The sequence below is a fragment of the Saccoglossus kowalevskii genome, chromosome 4 (assembly GCF_978046115.1).
Source record: "Saccoglossus kowalevskii chromosome 4, keSacKowa6.1, whole genome shotgun sequence".
NCBI lineage: Eukaryota > Metazoa > Hemichordata > Enteropneusta > Harrimaniidae > Saccoglossus > Saccoglossus kowalevskii.
In genome coordinates, this window is record NC_140644.1 from 27,775,633 (window position 1) to 27,792,359 (window position 16,727).

At 37.0% G+C, this 16,727-nt stretch overlaps 1 protein-coding gene across 1 annotated transcript; it reads left to right on the forward strand.

Annotated features, from left to right (window-relative positions):
- LOC102804720 (L-rhamnose-binding lectin CSL3-like) lies at nucleotides 1-6,232 on the forward strand. Its single transcript, XM_085498597.1, has 7 exons — nucleotides 1-36; nucleotides 1,568-1,627; nucleotides 2,173-2,443; nucleotides 2,844-2,870; nucleotides 3,002-3,550; nucleotides 5,204-5,274; nucleotides 6,039-6,232. The coding sequence occupies exons 2-6, from the start codon at nucleotides 1,574-1,576 to the stop codon at nucleotides 5,236-5,238; spliced, it is 936 nt and encodes a 311-aa protein (XP_085354723.1). The 5' UTR covers nucleotides 1-36; nucleotides 1,568-1,573; the 3' UTR covers nucleotides 5,239-5,274; nucleotides 6,039-6,232.
- Nucleotides 6,233-16,727: the final 10,495 nt, after the last annotated feature.

Here is a 16,727-nt window from a genome sequence, read left to right on the forward strand (position 1 = left end):
CTACGGCACTCTCACTCACATAGAGCTGATACTACGGTGTGTTCTTTCATTCACACTGCGACAGATCACTGGCGTTCGATATGCAGCATTGTGACAGATCTCCAACTTCCTATATGTAACATAGCGACAGATCACTAATGTTCGATATGCAGCATTGTGACAGATCTCCAACTTCCTATATGTAACATAGCGATAGATCACTAATGTTCGATATGCAGCATTGTGACAGATCACTAATGTTCGATATGCAGCATTGTGACAGATCACTAATGTTCGATATGCAGCTTTGTGAATGATCACTAACGTTCGATATGCAACATTGCGACATATCACTAACATTTGATATGCAACATTGTGCAGATCACTAACATTTGATATGCAACATTGCGACATATCACTAATGTTCGATATGCAGCTTTGTGAATGATCACTAACGTTCGATATGCAACATTGCGACATATCACTAACGTTCAATATGCAACATTGCGATATATCACTAACGTTCGATATGCAACATTGTGACAGATCACTAACATTTGATATGCAACATTGTGCAGATCACTAACATTTGATATGCAACATTGCGACATATCACTAATGTTCGATATGCAACATTGTGACAGATCTCCAACTTCCTATATGTAATATAGCGACAGATCACTAATGTTCGATATGCAGCATTGTGACAGATCTCCAACTTCCTATATGTAACATAGCGATAGATCACTAATGTTCGATATGCAGCATTGTGACAGATCACTAATGTTCGATATGCAGCATTGTGAATGATCACTAACGTTCGATATGCAACATTGCGACATATCACTAACGTTCAATATGCAACATTGCGATATATAACTAACGTTCGATGTGCAACATTGTGACAGATCACTAACATTTGATATGCAACATTGTGCAGATCACTAACATTTGATATGCAACATTGCGACATATCACTAACGTTCGATATGCAACATTGTGACAGATCACTAACATTTGATATGCAACATTGTGCAGATCACTAACATTTGAAATGCAACATTGCGACATATCACTAACGTTCGATATGCAACATTGCGACATATCACTAACGTTCGATATGCAACATTGTGACAGATCACTAACATTTGATATATTCAACATTGCGACATATCACTAACGTTCGAAATGCAGCATTGCGACATATCACTAATGTTCGATATGCAACACTGAGACAGACCACTAACGTTTGATAGGCAGTATTGCTTTTTAGTATAACAAAGACATTACAATGAGTACGAGTATCATAATCATTCGACGTGCTATCATAATTGCAATATAGTTATTTGCATGTACTGAAATGTTGATACTTTTAATTAACAACTTGAAACTGTTCAACCCTAATTATATCATCATAGAAGAATAAGGATAGAATAGCGTTAGGGTTCAGGTTCAACATAAATTAAACATGAATTACTCTAATCGACATTTCCGGCTCATAATATGTTTTATACTTTCTATATCTATATCCCATTTCGTTGAATCTAGCTAATCCCAACCAAATCAAAAGTTTTTTTTTCTTGTTTAGATTACCATGTCGACGCTGCTATATTTGATACTAGCGATTTCCGTTTTCTGTCCAGACAAGGTGAGTCCGTATAGTTTCCATTGCTATGTATTTGTAACGTCAATATCCATTTTCAATAACACGGTTTTAGTATAAATTGTATTTGTTTAAAAATCCTATGATTTATGATTTAATTCATAATTGTTGTATAAATATAAATAGGATACCTTTATACAATGGCCTCCCACAATAGAATGGCAACACTAATTAGGCACTATTTATGTGGTATTTCATTCACAACAAAAGTTGCCATGGACGAGGATGGAGGACTTGTCTGATAGCACTTAAAGACTGGCTTTTCTAACCCATAGACATTTATTGTACTGTACTGTATGCAATTTAATACTGTTGTTCACAGTTTTCCATTGAAATTGTTATCAAGTATATATATTTACTATAACATAACGTTGGTGAGCATTGCCCCCTTTCTTTTTCCTACACTAATAATATATTGCCGGCTTACTCAAATCAAACAATCCCCAAACCAGTTGGCCATGTGTATTAATAACCTTTAGTGAATGGTTGTGAGGTTCGATTTTTCAAATCAGAAAATTTGACATTTTCAGCTGGTTGCTTTGTCAGTATGCGAGGGTGATACTCTGAATATAGATTGTGGTTCTGACGTCATTCATGTCTTAGCTGCAAATTACGGTAGGACAGATGGAACTACATGTCCCCACAGTGCAATGAGCAATCAGGCATGTTTTGCTACTAATAGTCTGAGCATCGTCACAACTGCCTGTGAAGGGATTTCAATTTGTTCAATTGCTGCTTTAAATAGTATATTTGGTGATCCTTGTCATGGAACATACAAATATCTCGAAGTTGATTACGAATGTAAGTATAAATTACTAAATTCACGAATCGTAGATTTTATTACGAATATACGTAAAATTACTTGATTTCGTGTGCGGATTTGACTACGGTGGTAAATTTAAATTACTTAATTAAGTGTGCGCATATTGATTGAGTGTATCAATGCATTGTACATATCTTCTAATACACATTATTAGAATAACCAGAACGTAATGAAACATGGCGGATAACCGCCACACATTACCGTCGAATCATATTTTGTAGTGGAAATCTTCTTGGAGACACCTGCTCGTGTACATTTTCATCCTAATTCATTATAGTAATTTTCATTGAAAATAACCAAGTTATTGTGTTAATATTTTCAAATATAAACTCGTGAACTACATTACTAACGTTGTTTGTTATTTAACAATTACTGTAGGTGTGACACCTGTAGAACCGGTACCTGGTAAGTCATAAAGTCACTAGTACAAACCTCTATTTACACCTGACACGTGTGCGTGTGTAGTTAGGTTTATGTCCAGTCACGAACTGACATTCGAACAATGCATTATATTGTGTTTTATTTTGAATTAACAGAGGTAGTTAAAGTTGGTTGCTTTAACACCAATACAGATGATGAACCCATTGAGTCTTTGGAATGCCGAGATGACTACTTAGTATTCCACCATCTGGAGCGTGAGCTTCATGTTGAGAAGTGTGCCCAGGCAGCTGCAGCTAGAGGGTGGACAACTTTCTCATTGTTAGATGGAGGTGCTTGTCACTCAGATGCCGATGCATGTCAGAATCAGGACAATTTTGGAGAGACAACCGACTGTGGTGCGACAGGGACGTCATCGAAGCATACGGTGTATGAAATTATCCAAACAGAGTTGGTGTGCGAACATCAAACTCTCCACCTGGAGTGTGATTGTGGTTTTATTTACATACTGAGCGCCAACTATGGACGTAAAGATGGAGTCACGTGTGGAGGTGCTGTACAGACAACTGACTGTTCTGCTACTACTAGCTACAATATCGTCTATGGTGCATGCGACGGAGAAATATCATGTGACGTGGTTGCCGAGAATGATGTGTTTGGCGATCCGTGTGTGGGTACTTTCAAGTACCTTGAAGTGGAATACCACTGTGAGTAACGTAGATGTGAAGTAACGGTTGATGCTTTGAAATATGCTCTTTAATATCAACTTATTATTGATAAAATGGTGCTTGTCACATAAATATACTAAATATATCATTAACCATGATTTTATTTCAATTAAAACCCTACTTTTTTCAGAATTATGACTGATATTTTTTTTCGGCGACATATGGTGCAAAAAAAAGATGTGTCTTACAAGTTTTTTTTTTTCATGTCTTTATGTTGAAATATGTTTTCATCATGTTATATGGAAATCACAGCTAAATTGTCATTTTATGTATACGATTTGACAGATATTTTGGAATAATAGTTTGACTAAAAAGTGCAAATATTGTTGACTAACACTAAATGATTAACAATAAACATATTTAGAGTGACCTCTGCCATACGCGCACATGTCAAATGCATTTTCATGCCGAGTATATTGTAATTGTGCATTTCCTCTGTGGTTCGATAGGTACTTTCAAAAATGTAATTAAATCCGCACCAAAAAATAATATTACTTGCTGTTGTCGCCTTGTTTTGTACAGTCAGCAGTATGTCATTTGTTTTAGACATGATCTCTTCAGCCAATGTACGCTTAATCAACGCTTGTGAGACTATTGGCGTTCAGGAGAAACCATTCAAACGTGTCCAGCCACGGAAAAAGTAACTTTCATTTAAATCAATGCCTGACTCGATCGTGAACATGTCCACACTAATTTTAGTTTAGTATGTGTGCCGTGTTTTAATTCGGGATAATGAAAAGTGCTCCAACGTCTCGCACTACATGCTCTGTCGAACCATTGCTCCTTGGTGGAATCTGAACGATACACATCCCGGAGTGTCTTAACCGTTTCTGGTATGCCCGTAATGTGGGAGAAACATTCAATTATGCCGGCGCTACCGAATGGGGTCTGGATTTTATTGTTGAAGCTGTCCCGGGCTCATGTGATAATATAAATTTTGATCATATTCACGAAAACTGACAGAACAAAAACAGTTTTCTTGTCGTGAATGCATGCCTAATTTTTTTTTTTCGGAAAGTTACTTAAAAAAATACCGCTTTTTCTATCAAGAGTAACACGTATTATTTATTCAAGAAACGAAAACAAAAAAATATGAAATAAATGCAATAACATAATCTCTATAAAATGTATGAGCGTGAATTCCGAGAGTTTAAAACACACCTCTTATAATATAGTAAACTACTCAAAATATGTACAATATCAAAGTAATTCAGGACATTGAGAAATAAGAGAGGACAAATAATTGCTATGAAGACATTTATGAATATTAACCAAAATAAACACAATTTTTGATCTATATGACAGTTTGTTGAATATTTTGTTAATTCTATAATAATAAAGAAAGAACGTTTTCCATATTAACTCGGATTGTTTGCAAAATAGCTCACTGAAATGTAATGTAAAGCAAAATTGAAGATAATTAACCACATTTTAGTGATTATTTCGGGACGGTCAACGCTGTTGTAATTGATTTCCTGGGTTTGAAATATTTGTGAATAAAAATACGGCAAATCATTTGGTTGTAACCAATTGATTGGAGTATCCATCTAACTTGATTTCAATATCAAAGAAATAATATTTACTTAGCCACTATTCTACTGTGTGAACTTGTATGTGAATTTCTATTTGCAGGCAATAAAATTAGTGGTGAATTACACATTGAATAATTAAAATTATCTTGAAGTGGAATATGCATGTGTATAGTAAGTACAGTATTGTGTATTATTATTTCGTATTATTTACATCAAATAGATAAAAATGTTAAGTCACTCATTATTAATATTAGCATAGTAAAAACAATATCACCTGAATAAAAAATATAGTTTAAAGAAAAGTACTGCGTTGGAACAACCATGTTTTATTATGCTTTTGACGAGTATCCATTAATATTTTGAAACAAAGACACAACGAATTTAGGTAACTGGAGAACCGTCTCTTGCAAAAATAGCGGTAAATTATTTTACTGGTAATTTATTTTTAGCATTTTCACAAACTTGTATTCTACACATACCAGATTTCTTGAAGAGTATTTATCGCTAAATTAGATCCCATCCGGGGTTAATACCTGTACTATGTTCAATGCCGCTGATAGAGACATATTCACTAACAATGATATGGACCGACACCGATTGTGTTTGCCATAACGTCATTATATGATAAGAAAGCGACCATTCAACCACGACTTGTCAAACTTTAAGTTATGTGTGCTTTGTAGTAAGTGGAATATTTGAACCGAATTGAACTAGTGAATTTCGCATGCAAATATCATTCAGTCGCCAGTAACATACAATAACCGCAAAATATGTTGTGAGCTACCCATGCAGCTCTCAGAAGATAACTAGACAGTGCATGAGGTCAATTCATACATAGGAATATGTAATTTATTCGTATACGCCATATGGCAAAGTGATCCTGGTTTACATTTATTGTATCAAGCACTGATTCTGAATATTTTAATTTTTTACAGGAATCTTGCACTGAATGTATCGAGTTGATGTACTTAGTTAATGACAACAACATTAATTTAAGATAAAGATATCATGGCGTTTTCGACTACATCCACATCAATTACTTTCAGTAATATTTAGCTTATTTGCAACTTTACGGTATTATTCAATATTAAAATCCAGTTATCATTACTATGGATAGAACAATCGAAAATGAGTTTGTTTGTCTATAAATTAATTCGTTGGGTCATCACTAACATTCTCAACACACTGTATAAATCTCCATATATGCTGTGCACTACACCCAACTTGTGTTTATGTATGAAGGAACTGATTTATAGTGTATGTTACTTTACTTTATATGCTCTGCAGCATAATTCCCACACTAACCCGTGTAACCAACATAATACCTTTGGATTTCGTAGACTGTAGAATGTATTGAATAGTTCAGATACTAGCAGTCATCTAACGAATCCTAACGACATACATTAAATGATCCATGTATTGAACTCCATAGGATGTCATTCAGTGTTACTATGGTAAAATGGTATTTTTTTATGATTTAACTAAGAATCATACAATACTGCAGTTTGCCTTTGCCACGACTATATCAAGCTTCTTGTCATACGGTTTGATGAGCACCGTCTTAGCTGCCCTGGTAGCTTTGTAATAATGTTTTTTTTTGGGGGGGGGGGGCTGACGAAAAATAGTCCCAAAGGTGACATGACGTTGCTATGTGCAATATGTAGAGCAATCTATGTAGATATAGGCAATATTTACCCAGCTGACTACTTACTCTAATGAATCAGTCCGTCATTTCAAATAGTTTTTGCTTAGATTCTATTCACAAATTTAAAGCGTGCTTATTCTCGAATAATATTTACAGTAAGTCTCAGAAGTATTGGGGCAGCCAATTTGCAAACTCGCTAGCGAATCAGATAACTGCTTTGGTTTTGACTAAACGATTGACTTTCGAATCTCGCTGGCGCCGTCCTGTGGTCACGCCAACTCTGAATGAATCTATATAACAGTAGGGGACGGTCGCCATACTTTAGTTGGATGGCGATTTCGCTTTCAAATATACCAGGGAAAGTGTTCCATTTTCTTCGGGTAATGAGGTGTTCGTATACAAAGGAATTGTCCACGCAAAATCTATGTATGAAGTGGAATTTCATTAGCGGTTGGTTTAATGTTACCCCAATGAATCGTTTAGATGTGAAACGTTATTTTCTCCCTGATTTATAGGAAACTGTTTCTCAACTTGTCTCTTTATTTAGTTTCAACCAATGATCAAAATGGCCACCCCCATATAGTAAATATCGGTGGATTAATCGCATTTATCATAGTATGCTTCGACTTTGCCAGTCTATCAAAACCCAAGCAGTTAGCCAATTCGCTAGCGAGTTTGCAAATTGGCTGCCCCAATACTTCAGAGACTTGCTGTAATACAAATTTGAAATACAGCAAAAAATTGCTTTTAAACTTAATAACATTACGTGGCATCAAATTACCTCGGTACACATTCCGACTGTGGTGTCAAATTTCACCTTTGTGTCGGTTATTTGGTTGGTTTCAAACTCAAAGGGCGGCAGTCGTCGTGCCGCTTCCTGTTCGATATGGGGCTCATAGCGACGTATACAACGCTAGTAAAACACATTGTTTATTTACATGAATTTCGAACACGCGCTGCGCGGCGACCACCGCGCTTTAAATACTACTTAGCGTTGCTTAGAGAGAAAATCTACTTCAATAAAAGACCAATTAGTTCCATTGTGATGGAAGAATGTTGCGAAAAGCAATGCTGTTGACAATTGCAAGGACCAACTTTATTTCTTCTGGGTAGTTGTTCGTAAATTAAAATATATAAAATTTCTCAAAAAAAAATATTTATTAGCGGAAAACTATAGATCAGCAGCTACTTTGTGTCACAGTGCAAGACCTGCTTATCGCTAATGAGAGGGCCACCCACAGAACTCGCACTGGATAGGGGGTTCTTTCACTGCTAGTATGGGGTAGACAAGACAATATTACTGGAAATGAAATACACATACACCAACATATCGAGTTAAAACTCCTGGCTTTAATACCTTTCAAAATAATTACAAGAAATAAAGCACAGACAAATACAATGAATAGAGTCATTAAAATAGGGGATTGCTTAGGGAAGTGTGCATTGGTGATAACTCACAGTTCCAGGATGTAGTAATGGACGACAGTCAATGGCTTCTGCAGCAATACAAAGATCCAAGGACACAACTATGGGGTGAGAATACCGCCAAAATTAGCTTGGTGTCATTATTTGAACATTGTTTAGTTGTTTGGTCTTTATTTGGAAACTTGTTTGGTTATTATTTGGTCTTTATTTAAACATTATTTTGCGCTTATTCCATTATTGTGTTATTACTGCAGCATCGTATTGCTATTGTTTCATTATTCCAACTTCATTTCTTAATTATTTCATTATTGTATAATTATTACAATATTATTTTGTCATTGTTTCATAATGTTACAATTGTGTCGTTATTTAGATATTATCTTGACTTTCAATTGTTATAAGATTCGGCTATTTTCACGTCAAAATGTCTTGATATTCGGTTCGCTTAACTTGCGATTACCTCGACATTCGGTTCGTTTGACTTGCGATTACCTCAACATTCGATTACCTGACCTACATTAGCTGTCCCCGCTATACATGTAGTATTCAATCCATAGTCCCGGGCCGCCTCCGATAAAGCATTGCTCAAGATGGCAATGCGGCCTTTGTAAAAGTTAGCGGGAATTTCTAAATAATGGTCGTTTCGCCAACATCCAGGGAACTAACTGAGGTCGTCAGAGCCTGTTGGTTAGAGAATATTACTTCTCCAAATGCGATGACTCAAGTGAGGAGGAATTATTACACAGTTGATCGTGACACGGCTGACACGGTCAATAACCGGCCTTTCAGCGGACTTGGTAGTGCCATCACGGTTCTTTTTTTTTTAGTAAAAAGTTGAACCATGTATCATTCTGATTCTCATTCCCCGGCCTCTCTTATCTCATGTACTTATTGACAGACATATTCCTGTTATGGGCGTGTTTTGTTTTACGTTCACTCCGTTATTGTCAAGATGTCGATATGGCTGATTTGTAGCGCGCCATTCATTTCATGGCGCTACGAAATCGGATGTCTTCGTTGGTAACAACTGCATTGGCAATGAATTTGTGGGTTTCATTGCCAATAGCAATCACGTCAGTGTCACGACAGTTTTTCGCCAGCCATGCCTCGCATCTGCAGTAATCATAATTATGCTGTCTTCAGGGGCGTCGATCCATTCTGAAAAGTGAGGGGGACACTTTTGGGTCCGCGTAAGCGGCCAATGTCCGCGCTTGCGCGAACAGTGGGTGTCTGAGAAGTGGGGACTGCTTTATGTTCCGACATATCTATGTTCCGACACCACTATGTTCCGACACATAGTATACTTGTGTCAAACTTAATCTGAATAGTCGTGCGTGACCTTTTACTACCTTGATATAACCAGGATGTTCTGCGGGTTATTACTTGAAATTCAACTGTAGTGTAGTCCGGCCATGATGCTCGAAAGTCCGTGAAGGCGGGATCTTGCATAATGTTATCGGATAATTATTAAACAATGTTGCCCATTGTATCATTCTAATACTTCGACAATTATTTGACAATATCCGTTTCTGTTGGATGTGGTTCCAACCACCGTCCCGAGGGACGGTGTTCCAACCTTAAATCCTCCGATTGCCTAACTATCGAAGTTTTAGATCGATAATTATCGGAGAATTATTTTACCTTTTTTTATGAAAGTTGTACTTCGGTATTCATCATCATTTATTTATTATGCGAGAGATGAATAGGCACTGCATTTAGCATTCCGTAGTGTTTGCATAAGTTTTTGAGATTGCCAAAAAATACAAAGGTTTCACACAATCCTTTTCCATTCCTATATTGTGTGTTTTCGGCCAACATTCCTCGTTTACCTCCACACGTTATACGTTTTCCTATCAATCTAAGACTTTGATAGGTCTCAGAAAATTCCATGTTTAAAAAAATTAAACCACCACCCAGCTGTAGACCCTGTCTAATACCAATCTAAAACATCGAGAATTATCAGATATTTATCCAATAATTCAAATGTACAATAGGCCGGCTTCCTCTAATGCGAGGACATTGCACAAGTTTATACTACCTCCAAATTTGATGCATAATTCATCGTTCAGGGTTAAGGTCCATATTAGACAGATTTCCTTAAGGACGTCAGAAAGCACTATTCTATTTTATTCTTCGTTGTTCTATTGCATTGTTCTGATATTCCTCTTTATTCTGAAAATATTCCCATATGTTACACTCATAAATTACAGTTGGGCCACACTGATTTAATTTTATGGATGACGTCCTCTGAAGACCCCAAAACTAATGCGAGAGAGCGAAAAAAAATCCTGCCAAAAAAAAAATGTTGCTAAAACCACAGGACTACGGAACTGTTATTACGAATTGAACCACAGTGTATCAAAAAAACAACAAGTCTTTATTTGTAGGAGGCACATGTTGATGTACACATCTCGTACTGTATTACTGTCACAGGTATCATCATCTTTGATTTTGAAAAGGCAGGAGGATAAGGCAGATGTTAGCTTTGCCAAAGGCATACACATCAACTCAATAATAAAGAAAAAAATACTGTGTTGTATTGAAAAAAAAATTAAAAATGAACAATAAGTTTGTCAATAGCAACCTGGAAATTAACTTCTTTGACATTCAAACTACAGCTTTTAAAGTGACACTTCAGATAGACTAAGTGTAGACACAAACTACTTCAACTATGTAACAAATTATAACAGGCTCGATATTGTAAAAAAAAACACCAACAGAGAGTCAACAAAAAATTGGATGCAGAAAATTATGTACATGTATCTTGATGAAAATTTGTCATATGATCAAAATAAGGGGACTTCGGCCGAGGAACTTCCGCTGCTTTCGTTGCAGTTTTGTCGACTTCAATGCGGACAAAGCAACCGAACTGACTTTTCATCTGTTCGACTTTTAGGCCACCATACACCTCCATTCCTCTCCCATTTCTCTCATCGTATAGCTGTGTAAACGTCACATCTCCCAGGCCAACGTCAATTGCGTACCAGTCTACAACAATCCCTCCGTTTTATCTCTGAACTTTTATGCTCTCGTATTTTGGTGGCGTGGATCGCCATGTTGGATCATTTATGACAAAATTGGCATGTTTTGAGACAATTTCCTTCCCATAGGTCTTTGCGCTTTACGTAACGCGCATCTAACTGTGCGGAGTTTGGTTTTGAGTTTAGAGGTAGTCCAAAATGAGTTTTACCTATTTAACGACAAGTCGGCGCTTTGCGACAATATGAGTCGGCAAGTTCCGGACAGAAAACCGATCTGTGGAGACTCATCGTCGGAGATTTTTTTTTTTTTTGAGACCAGGCGAAAACTGATGCGCGCGGATGTCATCAATAAAATTAAGTCGGTGTGGCCTTGGTATAATACACAATTTAAATACTTATCCTTATATCTGCCAAAACGTGTATATTCCGTATTTATACTTTACATTATTTCTTTGTCAATATCCTCCGTGTTCTGCAGACGTATTTGAAACTGCCTATTCGCTCCATTGTGCAGTCGTCGATTTTGTATTTTACGTTTATTAAATAAATAAAATATTGAGAAAGCATAAAAAGACTTATTTTCAAATACATGAATATGTCATTTGATGATTTTGAATAACGTATAATAAAGTTAATGAATTCATAATGTCAATAAGTAATGGATTATACGATGTAATATCCAACGTAATACTTGTACGCTACATCAATATAGCTTTAATTTGATATATAACATGATGGTGTTTGTCTGAGGTATTCCTATTTAATATGTGACAGGCTATTACGTAATTATATCTTTGTATAAGGTTGATCCCATAAAATTCCCTTTTATTTGACGCTGTGTATAATTTTTTAAAGCTAACATATTTACCCTGATTTTTGGGGCAAAACGGCTCAGATTCTACAGCCAAAATTGACCGAATTAATTCCCATGTTTCTGTCTATTTTATGGCATGTAAATTTGACAGCCTTGTCTTAATTTTAATTGTACAGTCAGTATTCTGTAACAAGACTGATCTCCCTGAACAGAGAAAAAACATGTTGCTTTGTTCTATCATATGGAGGGGTATTTATCCAATGTTGGCTTCCGACCACTAGCGTACATATTTCCATTGAAAATATGGCACATTCTGGCCGGCTCAGAATGTATTGAATGATCGTCGAACATAAAAGTACTAAACAATGTAATTTAGGTCTCCCCGAGTACGAGTTGTCAGGGGCCCACATGAAGACTGTCAGGTACATAGTTTATTGTTGATCTGAACGTTTGGCAATAATTAAAAAAATAAATATTTTGCGTCTGAAGCTTGATAGGATACATCGCGTCTGAGAATATTGCCGACGATGATCACAAAAACACCTCCATGAAAGCCCATGGCCAGAAGAGTGGCAAGTATTATAATCCGGCATAGTTATTTTTTAATGTAAAGAAATGTAACATTCTGTTACAAAAGGTGGGCGTAGAATAATATTTGAAGAAGAATAATAATATTTGTTCTTATAGTAAAGAGATAAAAACGCAGTGAAATGTCAAAAACGTTTCTAAAATTTCGTAGGTGTCAGAACCTAGGGTTGTCGGAATGTCGGAATTTAGGGGTGTCGGAACATAGGGGTGTCGGAATTTAGGGGTGTCGGAATTTAGGGGTGTAACCCCGAGAAGGGATGTGCCCCCCTCAGAAGGTAGAAATTTTTGAAAAATGCAACCAAAATGAAATCATTTGGAGCATACTTGGGGATTGTCATTCTTGATCATTAAGAATACAGTACATGTACACAGAACCAAAGGCATTACACAAACACAGGCTTTGATATAAGCCTATTATTGATATTTGGGTAAGTCTAGAAAGTGGAGGGGACAGTTGATATTGTGTCTCCCACCCTTCAGAAAGTGGGGGGGGGGACGTGTCCCCCCTGTCCCCCCATGATCGACGCCCCTGGCTGTCTTCGAAGTTTTCGTAAATGTCGACTTCCGCTCGCAAAGTAGTTTCAATTTTGTTTTGATTCGATTGCTGTGAATGTCTCATCCGTCAAATTCCCCCATATATTACTGGCCAAAGTAGCTTATTCCGACGGTTGACAAAACCCAATTCGGTAGTTGACTAGTAATTTGCTATAAAAATTAGTAGACGGGGAGCTGAATTCCATCGAAACGCGTGCCCCGGTTGCAACGGGTTTTCATAAGTTGCGCCGTGAACTAAATAAACTGGGTTGCAGTTGTAACTGTGAAATTTCGCTTGCTGCACAAGGTTCTTGATAGATGGCACTGCAGTTAAAAACATTTGCTGTTCAGTATCACCACACAATGTATTTACGTAATTTCCAGAAATATCAGTATGTGTTATGGCGGGATTCATTCGTTTTATGGATCTTTATATATAACCTTTGACGGTTTATAGTATAATGTATGTTTGTGTTTATTCATATCACATTTATTGACAGTATACTTCTTAGAATCATCATTTCATAGCCATATGTTTTCTCCGTATTTCATTTTATGCATGTAATCCTACAGGAAACTACTAGTAAGCACACCGAGCATTAATTTGGCCAGTATTTGTTCGAACATCGGAGTAAACACCGTATTTATATTAGGTCAATGAGAACGCCTCCGCCCTAAAAATTGTTACTCGACGAGATCTATGGCAACGTTGTACGTTTTTGGCACATCTGCAATTCAGATGGGGCGGCACGAAATTTTACATCGGGGGCGAGATCTGCTCACAACCTCTAGGGCATGCAAAAATTTGAAATGTAGACAATCTAAAACGCTATTTCCTGCATTAGGGGGAAATTTGGAGGGGCGACGCTTTCAACATTTTCTTCGTGGGGTGACCGCTGCCGCTGCCAATGTGTATGTATGCTATTGAAAAATAAATCGAGGTTGAGTTGTAAGTTTCACGTGCCCGTTTCAGTTTCACTGGTAAGTAGATCGACCCCCCCCCCCACACACACATACGCGGGTCATAGATTCATATCGTTTAATTACATAATTTAATTATATTCACACAGAAGTAATAAACTGTCACACATACTCGCCACGACTGACAAATTACGTTGTGTGGAGTATAAACAAGGAAAAATATTTCTGCGTGTTTTTCCGTGTCCCCAAATCTTTTGAATGAAAAAAAAAAACACTGATGCACGCATGTCAATGCGTCTATAGTAGTTTGAGATGTTATGACTTAAAGTTAGGAGTACTTTAGGGTCAACTATTAGTATCTTATTCCGGGGTCGCAAAGGCTAATTCGTATACAGTAAAATACTATATTTTAGCTGGAAATAATTTTCGCTGTTATTTCCCCCAATCACTCACGCAAACGCACACACATATGCTATTTCCATATATTGAATACGTTGGCAACGGAAAGGACAAGTTTAAATCATATTTGTATTAACACAACTTGAAAGCAATGAATATATGTTCATCAATTATCAAACTAAACATTCAATGAAGCGGACTGTGACGGTTAAAACGAAAAGACAAGGCCAAGACGAACACATGTGACAGTACGATTATTCTCGTCTACTACACGCCCGGGGACTACACGTTCAAGTATCCAACTTCCCAGCTTACAAAACATGATTAGTATCAGCAATAGTTTCTAGTACTGCCTGGATAATTGCGTATTATTAGTTGACATCAGACATAACCCTGTACAGGATCGTTTGAACAATGTCTCAAATTCCCGAAAGGATATATTCAAATAAGTTGGGATGAATATGAATTGAATATCCATAAGATCTTTTGAAAAATCAGCTAAACAGTTCACCACCACGATTATGGTGAATTGGCGAGTTTTCAACGAAGACGACTGGACGTCTCCGGTCATGAGCTGGCTGGTTCGAATTTATTTATCCACTTTTACAGTGATGAATATTGCGTTCGAGTTGAGTTACTAGTAATTACAAGCCTGATGTACATTTTTTCTTGTGGTGTTTTTGTCAAGGTATTAATTATAAGTGCGTTGGGAAATGGCATAATTATATTGCCTGAGTGAAAGAGGCTGGTGAGACTGTGTCACAATGTGTAATATTTATTTCCAACGCGCTGGTCGACGCCTCTGATTGAGTTTATTTTGTATTTTTATTTTCGAAATGTAACACTGGCTGCGTTTTTTTGTTATGTCTCGCAACTGAACGTCCAAGCTGACCTTGTTTGGCTGTAAGTATCCTATTCACTAAAAAAAGTTCCCCTGTCCATTTTTTTTTAGAAATCTGCCCTGCCCACTGGGGGGGGGGTACTGATATTTCCCGCCCCCTACAAAAAAGGCTCCAGTCAGCTCACATTTTTAAACTGGAAAAATAGGCGAAAAAGAATGAAAAATAAAATCTATAAAAATACCAGCTTGAAGAATATTAGTTGCTCTTTCAAATTTTGCGAGTTCACGACACGATAACGAGTCTTGTGAACGGTTCTTAGCACATTGTGGTCATCATATAATGATAAAGTCAACAACAAGTTTTGCGGCATTTGATATTTCGTCACGACAGGCTCTGACGACCTCAGTCAGTTCCCTGGACATTGATGAAACGGCCATCATTCAGAAATTCCCGCTAACTTTTACGAAGGCTTCATTGCCATCATGAGCAACGCTTTATCGGAGGCGGCCCGGGACTATGGATTGAATACTACATGTATAGCGGGGTCAGCTAATGTAGGTCAGGTAATCGAATGTTGAGGTAATCGCAAGTCAAGCGAACCGAATGTTGAGGTAATCGCAAGTCAAGCGAACCGAATGTCAAGACATTTGGACGTGAAAATAAACGAATCTTATGACAATTGAATGTCAAGATAATGTCTAAATAACGACACAATTGTAATAGAATGAAACAATGACAAAATAATATTGTAATAAATACACAATAATGAAATAATTAAGAAATAAAGTTGGAATAATGAAACAATGGCAATACGATGCTGCAGTAATAACACACTAATGGAATAAGCACAAAATAATGTTTAAATAAATAAAGATCAAATAACCGAATAATGACCAAATAATAACCAAACAAGTTTCCAAATAAAGACCAAACAACTAAACAATGTTCAAATAATGACACCAAGCTAATTTTGGCGGTATTCTCACCCCATACACAACAACGAAGAAATACAGGAGTCTTGCTTGCAGAGGTACACAGGTATTCTAGAGGGCGCCGCTGAAAGCAGGAGATCGCAGAGCAGTTCATACAAGTCTCACAGAATGATGATTGTAGCCTGTATTACTTGTCACACAATATCGTAGCAGCACACACTGGATACCAAACTGAAATAATGAACTCCAACTGTCCTGAGTCTGTCCAATTTATATGCATGATTCAGAGTCACCCCCTGGTAGATTCCAATTCTCCTACCAAAGTTGTAAACACACTTTATTTTAATCACACGCACACCTGGTACATTCTACTTGAAAACAAGTATGGCCTGTCAATCACCTTTATCACACGGCAATGCACACCGTTTCTTCCCATGACTCCATGCACACTTCCATTTCCTGGGTTTGAGCACAGTCAGCTGGCGCACACGTGATAATAAAATAAATACGATATTTACTATATGAAATGACGCATAAAACTAA